Source organism: Heterodontus francisci, chromosome 18 (assembly GCF_036365525.1).
Source record: "Heterodontus francisci isolate sHetFra1 chromosome 18, sHetFra1.hap1, whole genome shotgun sequence".
Lineage (NCBI taxonomy): Eukaryota > Metazoa > Chordata > Chondrichthyes > Heterodontiformes > Heterodontidae > Heterodontus > Heterodontus francisci.
The window spans coordinates 7,102,601-7,118,534 of record NC_090388.1 but is presented as its reverse complement, the minus strand read 5'-3'; the positions used below and the strand labels follow the sequence as shown (position 1 = coordinate 7,118,534).

The window sequence follows — 15,934 nt, the reverse complement described above, 5'->3', positions numbered from 1 at the left end:
TATTCCCATCACCACTACAGTTTGGGGGGTCGATATACAACCCCCACTAACGTTTTTTGCCCCTTAGTGTTTCTCAGCTCTACCCATACAGATTCAACATCGTCAGAGCTAATATCTTTCCTAACTATCTTTCCACACTGCTTTCACTGTGCATTGGTGGCGAAGGCAGTGAATGTTGAAGGTGGTGGATGGGGTGCCAAGCAAATGGACCGCTTTGTCCTGGATGGTGTCAAGCTTCTTGAGTGTTGATGAAGCCACACTCATCCAGGCAAGTGGAGAGTATTCCATCACACTCCTGATTTGTGCCTTGTAGATGGTGGACAGGCTTTGGGGAGTCAGGTAGTGAGTTACTCGCCACAGAATTCCCAGCCTCTGACCTGCTCTTGTAGCCATGGTATTTATATGGAGGATTCAGTTCAGTTTCTGGGCAATGGTAACTCCCATGAGGTGAATAGTGGGGGATTCAACGATGGTAATGCCATTCAATGTCATGGGCAAATGGTTAGATTCTCTTGTTGGAGATCATCATTGCCAGGCACAAATGTTACTTGCCACCAGCCCAAACCTGGATCTTGTCCAGGTCTTGCTGCATATGGATATGGGCTGCTTCAGTATCTGAGGAGTCACGAATGCTGCTGAACATTGTGCAATCAGCGAACATCCCACTTCTCACCTTATAACGGAGGGAAGATCATTGATGAAGCAGCTGAAGATGTTTGGGGCTAGGACACAAGCCTGAGGCACTCCCGCAGCAATGTCCTGGGGCTGAGATGATTGACCTCCAACATTCATAACCATCTTCCTTGTGCTAAGTATGACTCCAACCAACGGAAAGCTCTCCCCCACCCCCAGTCCTACTGACTTCAATTTGGCTAAGGCTCCTTGATGCCACATCAAATGCTGCCCTGAGATCAAGGGTAGTCAGTCTCACAACACCAGAGACCACTCTCATTCATGATGCTGTTTGAGAGATTAATATTGGCCAGGAGACCAGGGAGAACTCCCCTGTTGTTCTTTGAATAGTAACCATGGGATCTTTTACATGCACCAGAGGGGACTGACAGGGCCTCCATTTGATATCTCATCTGAAAAAGAAAGCACCTCGGATAGTGCAGCACTCCTTCTGTATTGCACTGTGAGTACTAACTCAGACATTGTGCTCAAATCTCTGAAGTGGGACTTGAAGCCATGACCTTCAGAGGCGAGAGTGTTACCCAATAAGCCACAGCTGATGCATAAATGGTTAAAAATATAGGCAAATTAGATAAGAAATACAATACAGAGACCTTTAAAAAAATTGGAAAAGCTTAGAAAAAGTAACAGAAACATCCAAATACGTTGTTAATTAGTTGCTGGGATACTGTACCTTAAAGACTGAACACAGAGTCTGACGGGAGAGCTTGTTCTGGACCACAGAGAAAAGGGTGGCCAAAGGCTTAATGAAGGTAGAAGGGTTTGAGCAGTGCTGCAGGAGGTTCTGGATGGTTTGCAGGATGTCAATCTCAGTGTCCTTTGGGAAATACAGACAATGATGAGACTCAATATACATATTATTTTAAAAATGGTTTTCAACAATACAAAAACTTGCACTTATATAGAATGTCACGGAACCGTATTTATTTTCTCCTCAGATTAAAACAGTGTGCCTTTAAGACAGAGAGAAACTTTTGGATTTCTGAGGCATAGTGTACCAGCTGCACTTGTTACCTGGACAACAACAGGAGAAGTTACATGGTATAATGTTTCGATTTGACGGTGTGTAAAACTGGCAAAAACCAGTCTGAACCAGACTCCAGCGAGGCGTGCTACTGAAGAAAAGAGCTGTCTATTCTCTCTCAGCAGAAATTCTACAAGGACCTGCAGGCCAAGTCAATTGCCTAAGGAGAAAAAAAGCCTTGTTTTTTTTGAAGAGACCATTTGTATTGCTGAAGGTAACAAACTCCCTTCCTTTACTTCCAAGCCAGGAAGTATTTGCTTTGAGATCGAATCTTCCTTGACCGATTGTATTTTCTGGAATTCGCCGGTGGCCTGCTGCAGCCTAAGTGTTTTGAATGCCTATATACTGAAGAACCGTTTCATCAAATCCTGGTGAAAAATTCGAGAGGCATTTGATTATTTTCACACTAGGATACCTCACCCATCAGGAACGTAACTCACAAAGACTTACTTATTTATTAAGAAACAGCTAATTTTTTTAAAACACTTTTAAAACCGGTTAACTGTTAGTTTTGAGAGTATGTGTGTGAATGGGGGAGTTAGGTTAAAATAAGTTATAAGGTCTTTAAACATAGGTTTACTTAATAGTGTTTAAGATTTAGTTTTTTAATGAATAGTCAATTTGTTGTTGTCTAAAGATATCTGGTTTGGTCTGTTTTATTCTGGGGGTTACTAAAGTGTTTAATTTGGTTGTTTTCCAGTTGGGTGGGAAAACTTTAATAATATGCTGTGCTCTGTGGAGCAATGGGACTGAATTGACGTTGCATTGCTGCTGCCTCGGTAGTAACAAGGACCATAGAAAAATGACGGCACAGAAGGCGGCCATTCAGCCCATCGTGTCTGCGCCAGCCGAAAAAACTAGCCGCTCAATCTAATCCCACCTTCCAGCACCTGGTCCATAGCCTTGCAGGTTACAGCACTTCAGGTGCATGTCCAGGTACCTTTTAAATGAGTTGAGGGTTTCAGCCTCCACCACCATTCCTGGCAGTGAATTCCAGAGACCCACCATCCTCTGGGTGAAAAAGTTTTTCCTCATTTCCCCTCTAATTCTTCTACCAAACACCTTAAATCTGTGCCTCCTGGTAATTGACCTTTCCGCTAGGGAAAACAGGTCCTTCCTGTCTACTCTATCTAGGCCCCGCATAATTTTGTACACCTCAATTCAGTCACCCCTCAGCCTCCTCTGTTCTAAGGAAAACAACCCTAGCCGATCCAATCTTTCCCCATAGCTGCTACTTTCAAGCCCTGGTAACATTCTTGTAAACCTCCTCTGTACTCTCTCCAGAGCAATTATGTCCTTTCTGTAATGTGGTGACCAGAATTGTACGCAATACTCCAGCTGTGGCCTAACCAGCATTTTATACAGTTCCAGCATTACATCCCCGCTTTTGTATTCTATACCTCGACCAATAAAGGAAAGCATTCCATATGCTTTCTTCACCACTCTATCTACCTGTCCTGCCACCTTCAGGGACCTGTGGACATGCACTCCAAGGTCTCTCACTTCTTCTACCCCTCTCAATATCCTCCCGTTTATTGTGTATTCCCTTGATTTGCTTGTCCTAACCAAGTACACTCTCTGGATTGAATTCCATTTGCCACTTTTCCACCCACTCAGTCAAACCATTGATATCATTCTGGAGTGTACAGCTATCCTCTTCACTATCAACTACACGCCCAATTTTTGTGTGATCAGAAAATTTCCCAATCATGCCTCCCACATTTAAGTCCAAATCATTAATATATACCACAATCAGCAGGGCCCTGTGGAACGCAACTGGAAACCGCTTCCCATTCACATAAACATCCATCGACTACCACCCTTTGTTTCCTGGCCCTGAGCCAATTTTGAATCCAACCTGCCACATATCCCTGTATCCCATGGACTTTCATTTTTCTGATCAGTCTATCATGTGGGACCTTGTCAAATGCCGTCACCCTGGCGGATCATCGCAAGCACTTCACAGAAGCGACTATCAGTCAAGATTTGATTGCATCACCCACTCATTAAAATATTCACCATCAGTAAGTGGTCTAGAGTAAGGAGTCCCCAATGATTTGCGAGTGTAGCAGTACAGAAGATTAATGGCTCAAATTATTCAGTCCTCTGGGAAACAAACCCATGTTTTAGTAACTTATCAGTTAGTTACAGAAGTCCCATCGATTGCAAATCACTTACAAAGCTCAACATAAATTCATTTTTTTTTAAATTCTTTCATGGGATGTGAGCGTCATTGGCAAGGCCAGCATTTGTTGCCCATCCTGAACTGCCCTTGATAACTGAGTGTCTTGCTAGGCCATTTCAGAGGGCAGTTAAGAGTCAACCACATTGTTGTGGGTCTGGAGTCACATTTAGGCCAGACCAGATACGGACAGCAGATTTCATTCTCTAAAGGATATTAGTGAATCAGATGGGTTTTTACGACAATCGATGATAGTTTCATGGCACCATTACTGAGACTAGCTTTCAATTCCAGATTAATTAATTGAATTTAAAATTCCACCAGCTGCCGTGGTGGGATTTGAACATATGTCCCCAGGGCCTTAGCCCAGGTCTCCGGAGTACTAGTCCAGAGACAGTACCACTACGCCACTATCTCCCCTCAAAATCATACACCACAGGAGGTGGTCCTTCAGCCCATTACACCTAAGCCAGCTCTTTGAAACAGCTATTTAATTAGTCCCACTCCCCTACTACATATGAATTAGGAGCAGGAGTAGGCCCCTCGAGCCTGCTCCGCCATTCAATAAGTTCATGGCTGAACTGATTACTCCACATTTCCACCTACCCCCAATAACCTTTCACCCCCTTATCAAGATTCTATCTACCTCTGCCTTAAAAATATTCAAAGACTCTGCTTCCACCACCTTTTGAGGAAGAGAACTCCAAAGACTCACAACCGTCAGAGAAAAAATTTCCCCTCATCTGTCTTAAATGGGCGACCCCGTATTTTTAAATAGTGACCCCTAGTTCTAGATTCTCCCACAAGGGGAAACATCCTTTCCACATCCACCCTGAGAAGACCCCTCAGGATCTTATATGTTTCAATCAAGTCGCCTCTTACTCTTCTAAATACCAGCAGATACAAGCCTAGCCTGTCTAATCTTTCCTCGTAAGACAACCCACCCATTCCAGGTATTAGTCCAGTAAAGCTTCTCTGTACTGCCTCCAATGCATTTACATCCTTCCTTAAATGAGGAGACCAGCACTGTACACAGTACTCCAGATGTGGTCTCACCAATGTCCTGTATAGCTGAAGCATAACCTCCCTACTTTTGTATTCAATTCCCCTCGCGATAAACAATAACATTCCATTAGCTTTCCTAATTATGTGCTGTGCTGTCACCTCCTTATGTCCTCTTCACAACTTACTTTCTTACCTATCTTTGTGTCATCAGCAAATTTTACTCTTTCCCAATAGGCTGCAAATTTTTCCTCTTTCAAGCAATTCCCTTTTGAAAGTTACTACTGAATCTGCTTCTATCACTCTTTCAGGCAGCACATTCCCAATCACAACTTGCGGCAAAATTTGAAATAAAAATATCTCCCCTCTGGTTCATTTGCCAATTAACTTAAACCGGTCCTCGCATTACCAAACCACAGCATTAAAAGGATGAGTGGCTTGTCCAGAGCATCTCGAGACCCCCGGCCTCCTCCTAGCCCTCGATGCTGTTCTTACACATCCATTAAAGATCGCAAACAGAAAGGCAACTCACTCTTTTACTGCCTTTACCTCCCTTCCTGGAGAAGGCAGCTGGGCTGGGTTTTGATAGCTCCCACAGCACCAATGCTGTGCCCCTACTCCCCATTCATCTTCCACATTAAATGTTTCAATATGTCACACGTATGCATGCTGATAAGAAATGCCTTGTAAAAAAAGTCCTTTACCTGTGATGTGTTTGGCTTGAAGAGATAGGGCATCAAGAGATTAATCAGAATAGAGCTTTGCTCCTTGTCCTGTACAAACCGACTTATTCTGGAAAGAAATTAACAGATAGAGATTATGCAGAAAAAAAATCAATCAAGATGTTGAATCTGCATCTACAATATGATAGAATAAATCAGGTTGAATACAAGTTCATTGTCTACATATATAAAAAGATGTCCAAAAGCTTCTGAATTCAACACAACATTCTTAATACAATTCCATAAAATGTACCAGACGTGCTCTTTACTAAAATAATTTAGGAACGTTTAAAAAAAAACACAGGAATTGCTTCAGGGCAGCGTTTGCCCGATATTCTGATTAGTTCTGATGGTGTGTGGAGCTGTGTCGGGGAGGGCAGATCTAATTAGCAAAATCTGTCCTTGCACTCCTCCAGAGTACCTGAAAGGCAACTAAATAACATCAACAATGGTCAAAAACAGCAGTGTGGACCTAGACCGGAACTGCAGAGATACACTCCACCCCTGGGTCAGTCAGTTGACCTTGAGAGTCAGAATCAGGCAAATGAGGGAGGTTCTTAATTTGATCCCAGGTCTGTGCAGAGTTAGCTAAAGACTGTCAGAGCAGCAGGAAAAGGACAACTCACCCTGTGCCCTGGGTTTGGGGAGGGGAAACCAGCCACTTCCCTGGTCCCTCACTGTTCTCCAGCAGGAACCCACTGGGAGTTCAGTGTGTGGCATTGCAGGGCGCCCAGCTGCGGTGACCCAGTGTCCCTCACATAGTGAACGAATCCAACACTCCTTTCAATAATTAGCATTTGGGGAAGAGGTCAGAAGGCTCTTGTGAAACTAAACAATCAAAGCAATTGTCCTCAGGGAAGGAGGAGAGAAAAGAAAAATTGACGGGAATAAGAGCATTTATTTTTAAATAAACTCAACACAGAACAGCAGCAGCTCCTTCAATGAACAGTCCATCCACAACCTTAAACATTCACTCCCTCCACCACCGGCACGCAGTGGCAGCAGCGTGTACCATCTACAAGATGCCTTGGTTCAAACATGGAACTCCTTTCCTAACAGCACTGTGAGTGTACCAACAGCAGTTCAAGAAGAATTTACTATCACCTTCTCAAGGGTCAACTGGGATGGGCAATAAATGTTGGCATAGCCAGCAACACTCACATCCTGAAAACGGAAATAGAATTATTTGCAACGTAGAAAGAGTAAAGCTGTTAGGAAACCCTACCTTGAAAGGATACTCAGGTCTTTGCTAACTTGTGTTCGGAACTTTTTCTTCTTCATCCGTTCCGTATTTCCAACAGCCTTGTTGAGGTGTTGGAGAATAGCGGAAATATGAGGCAGAATAAGGCGTATCCCCATGCTGGGAGAATCTAGACAAGTAAACATGAGAACACTTTAGCAACAGAGCTTAAAACAAATGCAGACAACAGAAATCCTCAATTATAAAGCACTCTTCATCTGAACAAAGTATCAAAGAGAAAGGGGGAGACGGAGTGGAGGGGGCGGGGGAAAGGAGTCATTGCTCTTGTGGGATCTTGCTTTGCTATGTTTTCCCACATTACATCAGTGATTATGCTTCAAAAATATTTCATTAGCTTCCTGTGTTTTGGGATGTCCTCAGGTTGTGTAAGATGCTATAGGAATGCAAGTTCGTTCATTCATGTGCCACATTCTTTCTCTGAAGCTCCCCTGACCCTCGATGGTCTTTGGACAAACAGTTAGAACTCTTACCCGTCAAGGCCCAGATTCCCGTTATTAGACACACAGTACAGTAAAGTTGGATCTATTAGAATGGAGATAAGCCTTTGGAGAGCCTGCACCCTGGGTCCCAGTCTCAGTCCTGCAGTGCCAGGAAACTGGAGGCAGATTCCTCCCTGCCCTGAACAGAGATTGGGTGCTAAAGTGGCCTTGAGGTAGATCAGCTGTGATCTGATTGAATGGCAGAGCAGGCTTGCAGGGTCGTATGGCCTATTCCTGCTCCGATTATGGTAACACAGCAGAAGAGTGGGACTCAGTGAGTCAAGTAAACACACGGGCAAAAGCCTGTAAACAGGCTATCTGCTTGCCCTCTATACCCTGCGCCAGCGTGATGCGGTTGAAGGAGACTTAAATTACAAAATGAGGAGGGGGAAGATCAATAATTATTGCATGAAGCCTGAATTTAACTGTTTGGAAATCACACAGAAAATGCAGGAGACACTCAGCATCTGTGGAGCGAGGGAGGTTGAGTTAACGTTTCGGTTATATGTGACACTTTATCAGAATGTTAACCTGACCATTTCTCTCCTCAGATGCTGACTGAGCTGCTGGGTGTTTCCAGCCTTTTCTGGTTTCATTTCAGAGTTTGTTTTTTGATTTTGATCAAACCTGAATAGATTAAGTGAATGGACAAAATTGTGGCAAATGGATTTCAATGTGGGTAAGTGCGAGGTCATCCACTTCGGACCTAAAAGGAAAGAACAGGACACTTTCTAAATGGTGAAAAGCTAGAAACAGTAGAGGTCCAAAGAGACCCGAGGTCCAGATACATAGATAGAACAAAAGAACAAAGAACAAAGATAATTACAGCACAGGAACAGGCCCTTCGGCCCTCCAAGCCTGCGCCGATCCAGATCCTCTCTCTAAACATGTCGCCTATTTTCTAAGCTTCTGTATCTCTTTTCTTCCTGCCCATTCATGTATCTGTCTAGATACATCTTAAAAGACTCCATCGTGCCCGCATCTACCACCTCCGCTGGCAATGCGTTCCAGGTGCCCACCACCCTCTGCGTAAAGAACTTTCCACGCATATCCCCCCTAAACTTTTCCCCTTTCACTTTGAACTCGTGTCCTCTAGTAATTGAAACCCCCACTCTGGGAAAAAGCTTCTTGCTATCCACCCTGTCTATACCTCTCATGATTTTGTACACCTCAATCAGGTCCCCCCTCAACCTCCGTCTTTCTAATGAAAATAATCCTAATCTACTCAACCTCTCTTCATAGCTAGCGCCCTCCATACCAGGCAACATCCTGGTGAACCTCCTCTGCACCCTTTCCAAAGCATCCACATCCTTTTGATAATGTGGCGACCAGAACTGTACGCAGTATTCCAAATGTGGCCGAACCAAAGTCCTATACAACTGTAACATGACCTGCCAACTCTTGCACTCAATGCCCCGTCCGATGAAGGAAAGCATGCCGTATGCCTTCTTGACCACTCTATTTACCTGCGTTGCCACCTTCAGGGAACAGTGGACCTGAACACCCAAATCTCTCTGGACATCAATTTTCCCCAGGACTTTTCCATTTACTGTATAGTTCACTCTTGAATTGGATCTTCCAAAATGCATCACCTCGCATTTGCCCTGATTGAACTCCATCTGCCATTTCTCTGCCCAACTCTCCAATCTATCTATATTCTGCTGTATTCTCTGACAGTCCCCTTCACTATCTGCTACTCCACCAATCTTAGTGTCGTCTGCAAATTTGCTAATCAGTCCACCTATACTTCCCTCCAAATCATTAATGTATATCACAAACAACAGTGGTCCCAGCACGGATCCCTGTGGAACACCACTGGTCACACGTCTCCATTTTGAGAAACTCCCTTCTACTGCTACTCTCTGTCTCCTGTTGCCCAGCCAGTTCTTTATCCATCTAGCTAGTACACCTTGGACCCCAAGCGCCTTCACTTTCTCCATCAGCCTGCCATGGGGAACCTTATCAAACGCCTTACTGAAGTCCATGTATATGACATCGACAGCCCTTCCGTCATCAATCAACTTTGTCACTTCCTCAAAGAATTCTATTAAGTTGGTTAGACATGACCTTCCCTGCACAAAACCATGTTGCCTATCACTGATGAGCCCATTTTCTTCCAAATGGGAATAGATCCTATCCCTCAGTATCTTCTCCAGCAGCTTCCCTACCACTGACGTCAGGCTCACCGGTCATGAAAATGTCATGAACAGGTACAGAAAACAATCAAAAAGGCTAATGGAATGCTGGTGTTTATATCTAGAGGACTAGAATACAAGAGGGTAGAAGCCATCTTGAGCTATACAAAGCCCTGGTTGGACCACACCTGGAGTTACTGTGAGCAGCTCTGGGCACCACACTTTAGAAAGGATATACAGGCCTTGGAGACAGTGTATTGTAGATTTACGAGAATGACACCTGGTTAAGTTACGAGGAGAGATTATACAGACTAGGGTTTTATTCCCTGGAATTTAGAAAGTTAAGGGGCCATTTGATCAAAGTCTTCAAGATGCTATGGAAAACTTAATAGCTTCTCTCTATCTACCCTATTTCCACCAGTTGGGGAGTCCAGGACTAGGAGGCACAGTCTAAAAACTAGAGACAGACCTGTCAGGAGTTAAATTAGGAAAGCTTCTACACACAAAGGGTGGGAGAAGTTTGGAACTCTCTTCCACAAATGATAATTGATGCTAGATCAATTGTTAATTTTAAACCTGAGATTGCCAGATTCTGTTAACCAAAGGTATTAAGGGATACAGGGCAAAGGCGAGTTGGATATGGCGTTGGATTCCAGATCAGCCATGATCTCATTGAATGGCAGAACAGGCTCGAGGGGCTGAATGGACTCCTCCTGTTCCTATGAATCTTCTTTGGCCTCCTTATCTCGAGAGACAATGGATACGCTCCTGGAGGTGGTCAGTGGTTTGTGAAGCAGCGCCTGGAGTGTCTATAAAGGCCAATTCTAGAGTGACAGACTCTTCCACAGGTGCTGCAGAGAAATTTGTTTGTCGGGGCTGTTACACAGTTGGCTCTCCCCTTGCGTCTCTGTCTTTTTTCCTGCCAACTACTAAGTCTCTTCGACTCGCCACATTTTAGCCCCGTCTTTATGGCTGCCCGCCAGCTCTGGCGAACGCTGGCAACTGACTCCCACGACTTGTGATCAATGTCACAGGATTTCACGTCGCGTTTGCAGACGTCTTTAAAGCAGAGACATGGACGGCCGGTGGGTCTGATACCAGTGGCGAGCTCGCTGTACAATGTGTCTTTGGGGATCCTGCCATCTTCCATGCGGCTCACATGGCCAAGCCATCTCAAGCGCCGCTGACTCAGTAGTGTGTACAAGCTGGGGATGTTGGCCGCCTCGAGGACTTCTGTGTTGGAGATACGGTCCTGCCACCTGATGCCAAGTATTCTCCGGAGGCAGCCAAGATGGAATGAATTGAGACGTCGCTCTTGGCTGACATACGTTGTCCAGGCCTCGCTGCCATAGAGCAAGGTACTGAGGACACAGGCCTGATACACTCGGACTTTTGTGTTCCGTGTCAGTGCGCCATTTTCCCACACTCTCTTGGCCAGTCTGGACATAGCAGTGGAAGCCTTTCCCATGCGCTTGTTGATTTCTGCATCTAGAGACAGGTTACTGGTTTCAATATGAATGGTTTCAATATATAGACTATAAAATAACTTGGTGAATAAACACAGTGCACAAAGCACAGTGGCGCAGTGGTTAGCACCTCAGCCTCACAGCTCCAGCGACCCGGGTTCAATTCTGGGTACTGCCTGTGTGGAGTTTGCAAGTTCTCCCTGTGAACCGCGTGGGTTTTCGCCGGGTGCTCCAGTTTCCTCCCACAGCCAAAGACTTGCAGGTTGATAGGTAAATTGACCATTATAAATTGCCCCTAGTATAGGTAGGTGGTAGGGGGATATAGGGAAGGTGGGGATGTGGTAGGAATATGGGATTAGTGTAGGATTAGTATAAATGGGTGGTTGATGGTTGGCACAGACTCGGTGGGCCGAAGGACCTATTTCAGTGCTGTATCTCTAAATAAACTTAAGCATCGTGCCTGTGCTAGCTCTTTGAAAGAGCTGTCTAATTAGTCCCACTCCCCAACTCTTTCCCCATAGCCCTGCAAATTTTTCCCCTTCAAGTATTTATCCAATTCCCTTTTGAAAGTTATCATTGAAACTGCTTCCACCGCCCTTTCAGGCAGTTCGTTCCAGATCACAACAACTCACTAGATGAAAAGAAATTCTGTTCACGTCCCCCTCTGGTCCTTTCGCCAATTACCTTTAACTGAATGAACATCCGATTTTCAGACACCTGACTGCAACTCAGAGTCCTAGAGTCTGATAAGCAAATCAAAATCTTTCACTTGTGTTTGTGGGAAGTTTGCACCCGCTCTCAGGTGCTGGACATTGTGCATCCAAGCCACGAGATTATAAATTTACCTTTGCATAACTTAATGGTTACAAACAGTTCAAAGGTGATCAAAGATTTGGAGCATAAGAGTTTGCAAATTAATTTAATTCATTATCAGGATGTGGGTATCGCTGGCATGACTGGCATTTATTGCCATCTCTGGATACCCTGAGAAAGTGACAGTGGGCCGCCTTCTTGAACCACCAGTCGTGGGTTTGATATAACCAAGTGGTCCAATGGCTGTTAACCATCAACTACATTGTTGTGAAACTGGACACAAATTTCCTTCCCTAAAGGCCTTTAGTGAACCAGCTGGGTTTTTGACAACAATCCGACAGCTTCATGGTCACCTTTATTGAGACCAGCCTTTTATTTCCAGATTTTTTTTATTTTTTAAATTGAATAAATTATCAAACTGCCCTGGTGCGATCCAAAACTCAATTTCTCTGATTAGTCCAGTAAGATGAACCACTACCCCGAAACATGGCGGCACAACATTGGGAGCTGCAGTACCTTCTGCAATGGCAGAAGGTTCGGGAAAGGCTGCATCGTTCACGGTCAGGCCATTTACATGAGCTGTTGGCGTGAAGTCAGGTGTGCTCAGCAGATTGTCGACAATATCCATGACAACCATCGCCGTGGGTTCTGCGACACTCTTGGACGACAACAAGGCAAAGACATTGGTCAGAACGTCAAACTCTGGGTGATCGGGCAGCTGCTTCGCAAGGAGGGGGAAGTACCTGGAAAATATGCACAGCAAGCTCAATAAATCATCACAATACAGTGCAGTCAGCACACCAACAGGAGGAGCTGCTACCTAACTTTACACTTCACAAGAGTTTAATACAATGTTGAAAGTTACTCAGAATCAGAGGTTAGATACAAAGCTTCAAAAAGAATGGCGCTTTTTCCACCAGAATAGAGAACATTAAATTCACAAAAGGTTTTGAGACTCTACCTAATGACATATTATCCCATTGACTGGTGAATTGGTAACAAGTGGGCATAGACTCAGGATTCTCACTAGAAAAGCAGCAACTTCAGAGAAATGTTTCACACTGAGGTTATTAGAATAGGGAATGTTTTAACACAGGGCATTGTTGACCAGTAGTTTCAGCCAGTTACTAATCAATAGAGGGTTCCATTAGTTACTGACCAGTGGAACCTTCAGTTAGTTACTAACTAGTACAGTTTACAGTCCATTCCAAACAAACACAGGCTTCAGATAGTTTTTTTTAATTCATTCACGGGATGTGGGCGTCACTGGCCAGGCCAGCATTTGCCTATCCCTAATTACCCTTGAGAAGATGGTGGTGAGCTGCCTTCTTGAACCGCTGCAGTCCATGTGGGGTAGGTACACCCACAGTGCTGTTAGGAAGGGAGTTCCAGGATTTTGACCCAGTGACAGTGAAGGAACGGCGATATAGTTCCAAGTCAGGATGGTGTGTGACTTGGAGGGGAACTTGCAGGTGGTGGTGTTCCCATGTATTTGCTGCCCTTGTCCTTCTAGTTGGTAGAGGTCGCGGGTTTGGAAGGTGCTGTCGAAGGAGCCTTGGTGCATTGCTGCAGTGCATTTTGTAGATGGTACACACTGCTGCCACTGTGCGTCGGTGGTGGAGGGAGTGAATATTTGTAGATTGGGTGCCAATCAAGCGGGCTGCTTTGCCCTGGATGGTGTCGAGCTTCTTGAGTGTTGTTGGAGCTGCACCCATCCAGGCAAGTGGAGAGTATTCCATTACACTCCTGACTTGTGCCTTGTAGATTGTGGACAGGCTTTGGGGAGTCAGGAGGTGAGTTACTCACCACAGGATTCCTAGCCTCTGACCTGCTCTTGTAGCCACGGTATTTATATGGCTACTCCAGTTCAGTTTTCGGTCAATGGTAGCCCCTATGATGTTGATAGTGGGGGATTCAGCAATGGTAATGCCGTTGAATGTCAAGGGGAGATGGTTAGATTCTCTTTTGTTGGAGATGGTCATTGCATGGCACTTGTGTGGCGCAAATGTTACTTGCCACTTATCAGCCCAAGCCTGGATATTGTCCAGGTCTTGCTGCATTTCTACATGGACTGCTTCAGTATGAGGAGTTGCGAATGATGCTGAACATTGTGCAATCATCAGCGAACATCCCCACTTCTGACCTTATGATTGAAGGAAGGTCATTGATGAAGCAGCTGAAGATGGTTGGGCCTAGGACACTACCCTAAGGTACTCCTGCAGTGATGTCCTGAAGCTCAGATGATTGACCTCCAACAACCACAACCATCTTCCTTTGCGCTAGGTGTGACTCCAGCCAGCGGGGGGTTTTCCCCCTGATTTCCATTGACCTCAGTTTTGCTAGGGCTCCTTGATGCCATACTCGGGTCAAATGCTGCCTTGATGTCAAGGGCAGTCACTCTCACCTCACCTCTTGAGTTCAGCTCTTTTGTCCATGTTTGAACCAAGGCTGTAATGAGGTCAGGAGCTGAGTGGCCCTGGCGGAACCCAAACTGAGCATCACTGAGCAGGTTGTTGCTAAGCAAGTGCAGCTTGATGGCACTGTTGATGACACCTTCCATCACTTTACTGATGATTGAGAGTAGGCTAATGGGGCGGTAGTTGGCCGGGTTGGATTTGTCCTGCTTTGTGTGTACAGGACATACCTGGGCAATTTTCCACATTGCAGGGTAGATGCCAGTGTTGTAGCTGTACTGGAACAGCCTGGCTAGGGGTGCGGCAAGTTCTGGAGTACAGGTCTTCAGTACTATTGCCGGAATATTGTCAGGGCCCATAGCTTTTTCAGTATCCAGTGCCTTCAGTCGTTTCTTGATATCATGTGGAGTGAATCGAATTGGCTGAAGATTGGCATCTGTGATGCTGGAGACTTCAGGAGGAGGCCGAGATGGATCATCAACTCGGCACTTCTGGCTGAAGATTGTTGCAAATGCTTCAGCCTTATCTTTCGCACTGATGTGCTGGGCTCCCCCATCATTGAGGATGGGAATATTTGTGGAGCCACCTCCTCCTGTTAGTTGTTTAATTGTCCACCACCATTCACGGCTGGATGTGGCAGGACTGCAGAGCTTAAATCTGATCCGTTGATTATGGGATCGCTTAGCTCTGTCTATCGCATGTTGCTTACGTAGTTTGGCATGCAAGTCGTCCTGGGTTGTAGCTTCACCATGTTGACACCTCATTTTTAGGTATGCCTGGTGCTGCTCCTGGCATGCCCTTCTGCAGTCTTCATTGAACCAGGGTTGGTCTCCTGGCTTGATGGTAATGGTAGAGTGGGGGATATGCCGGGCCATGAGGTTACAGATTGTGGTTGAGTACAATTCTGCTGCTGCTGATGGCCCACAGCACCTCATGGATGCCCAGTTTTGCATTGCTAGATCCGTTCGAAATCTATCCCATTTAGCACCGTGATAGTGCCACACAACACGATGGACGGTATCCTCAATGTGAAGGCGGGACTTCGTCTCCACAATGACTGTGCGGTGGTCACTCCTACCAATACGGTCATGGACAGATGCATCTGCGGCAGGCAGATTGGTGAGGACGAGGTCGAGTATGTTCTTCCCTCGTGTTGGTTCCCCCACCACCTGCCGCAGACCCAGTCTAGCAGCTATGTCCTTTAGGACTCGGCCAGCTCGGTCAGTAGTGGTGCTACCGAGCCACGCATGGTGATGGACATTGAAGTCCCCCACCCAGAGTACATTTTGTGCCCTTGCCACCTTCAGTGCTTCCTCCAAGTGGTGCTCAACATGGAGGAGTACTGAGTCATCAGCTGAGGGAGGGCGGTAGGTGGTAATCAGTAGGAGGTTACCTTGCCCATATTTGACCTGATGCCATGAGACTTCATGAGGTCCGGAGGCGATGTTGAGGATTCCCAGGGCAACTCCCTCCCTACTGTACACCACTGTGCCACCACCTCTGCTGGGTCTGTCCTGCCGGTGGACAGGACATACCCGGGGATGGTGATGGCAGTGTCTGGGACATTGTCTGTTAGGTATGATTCCGTGAGTATGACTATGTCAGGCTGTTGCTTGACTAGTCTGTGGGACAGCTCTCCCAACTTTGGCACAAGCTCCCAGATGTTAGTAAGGAGGACTTTGCAGTGTCGACAGGGCTGGGTTTGCCGTTGTCGTTTCCGGTGCCAAGGTCGATACCGGGTGG

At 45.7% G+C, this 15,934-nt stretch overlaps 1 protein-coding gene across 2 annotated transcripts in view; it reads right to left on the bottom strand.

Moving 5' to 3' along the window:
• The window catches only part of utp20 (UTP20 small subunit processome component), a 151,300-nt gene that overhangs the window by 67,814 nt on the left and 67,552 nt on the right, over nt 1–15,934 (bottom strand). For both annotated transcript variants that reach the window (XM_068050196.1, XM_068050197.1), the window contains 4 exons: nt 12,294–12,520; nt 6,849–6,993; nt 5,606–5,693; nt 1,367–1,510 (listed from right to left, as the gene is read on the bottom strand). In XM_068050196.1, the coding sequence (XP_067906297.1) occupies nt 1,367–1,510; nt 5,606–5,693; nt 6,849–6,993; nt 12,294–12,520 (604 nt within the window). The remainder of the gene's footprint in view (nt 1–1,366; nt 1,511–5,605; nt 5,694–6,848; nt 6,994–12,293; nt 12,521–15,934) is intronic.